We start from the raw sequence: 513 nt of genomic DNA, 5'->3' as shown, positions 1-513 counted from the left end.
TGCGGCCGCCGCAGAGGGATCAGAGCACCCCCCCCACTTCCCCGCCATTTGGGGGAATTCTGTGCGTTTTAATGACTCTTGCACCCATGGGTGCCAATGCCGGGCACGTCCCCATCCCTGTGCCCCCGCAGCTGCTGCTGGAGACGGTGGACTCGGAGGTGCGGAGCTGCCCGCTGTGCCAGCTGGCCTTCCCCATCGGGTACCCAGATGATGCCCTGGTCAAACACATCGACTCGCACCTGGAGAACAGCAAGATCTGAGCCTTGCCCCCCTTCTTCCCGACCTTTGGATGCTGCATGGAAACACACCGGGAGCGCCCAGCTCCCGAAATACCTCCAAGTCTTCAGTAGCTACGGAAAGACTGAGCGCCTCCCACCCCTCACCCCAGAGCTCCCCGGAGCCCCCAGCCCCCTCTGAGTGGGCTCATCCTCGCCCGCTTCACCCCGTGCCAGGTTTGGATGCTCCAGTAGGGGTACCAGGATCACGCCATGCCAGGGGGCGGCCGGGGGGGGC

At 64.9% G+C, this 513-nt stretch overlaps 1 protein-coding gene across 1 annotated transcript in view; it reads left to right on the top strand.

The window, feature by feature from the left end:
* TBKBP1 (TBK1 binding protein 1) overlaps positions 1–505 on the top strand; it is an 8923-nt gene extending 8418 nt beyond the window's left edge. Inside the window, exon 7 of the mRNA XM_017740514.1 lies at positions 15–505. Coding sequence (XP_017596003.1) covers positions 15–260 — 246 coding nt within the window. The 3' untranslated portion in view covers positions 261–505. The remainder of the gene's footprint in view (positions 1–14) is intronic.
* Positions 506–513: the final 8 nt, after the last annotated feature.

The sequence above is a fragment of the Corvus brachyrhynchos genome, unplaced genomic scaffold, assembly GCF_000691975.1.
Source record: "Corvus brachyrhynchos isolate BGI_N302 unplaced genomic scaffold, ASM69197v1 scaffold47, whole genome shotgun sequence".
Classification (NCBI taxonomy): Eukaryota; Metazoa; Chordata; class Aves; order Passeriformes; family Corvidae; genus Corvus; species Corvus brachyrhynchos.
Note: the sequence above shows the minus strand (reverse complement) of the source record. Positions and strands in the feature narration are given on the sequence as shown.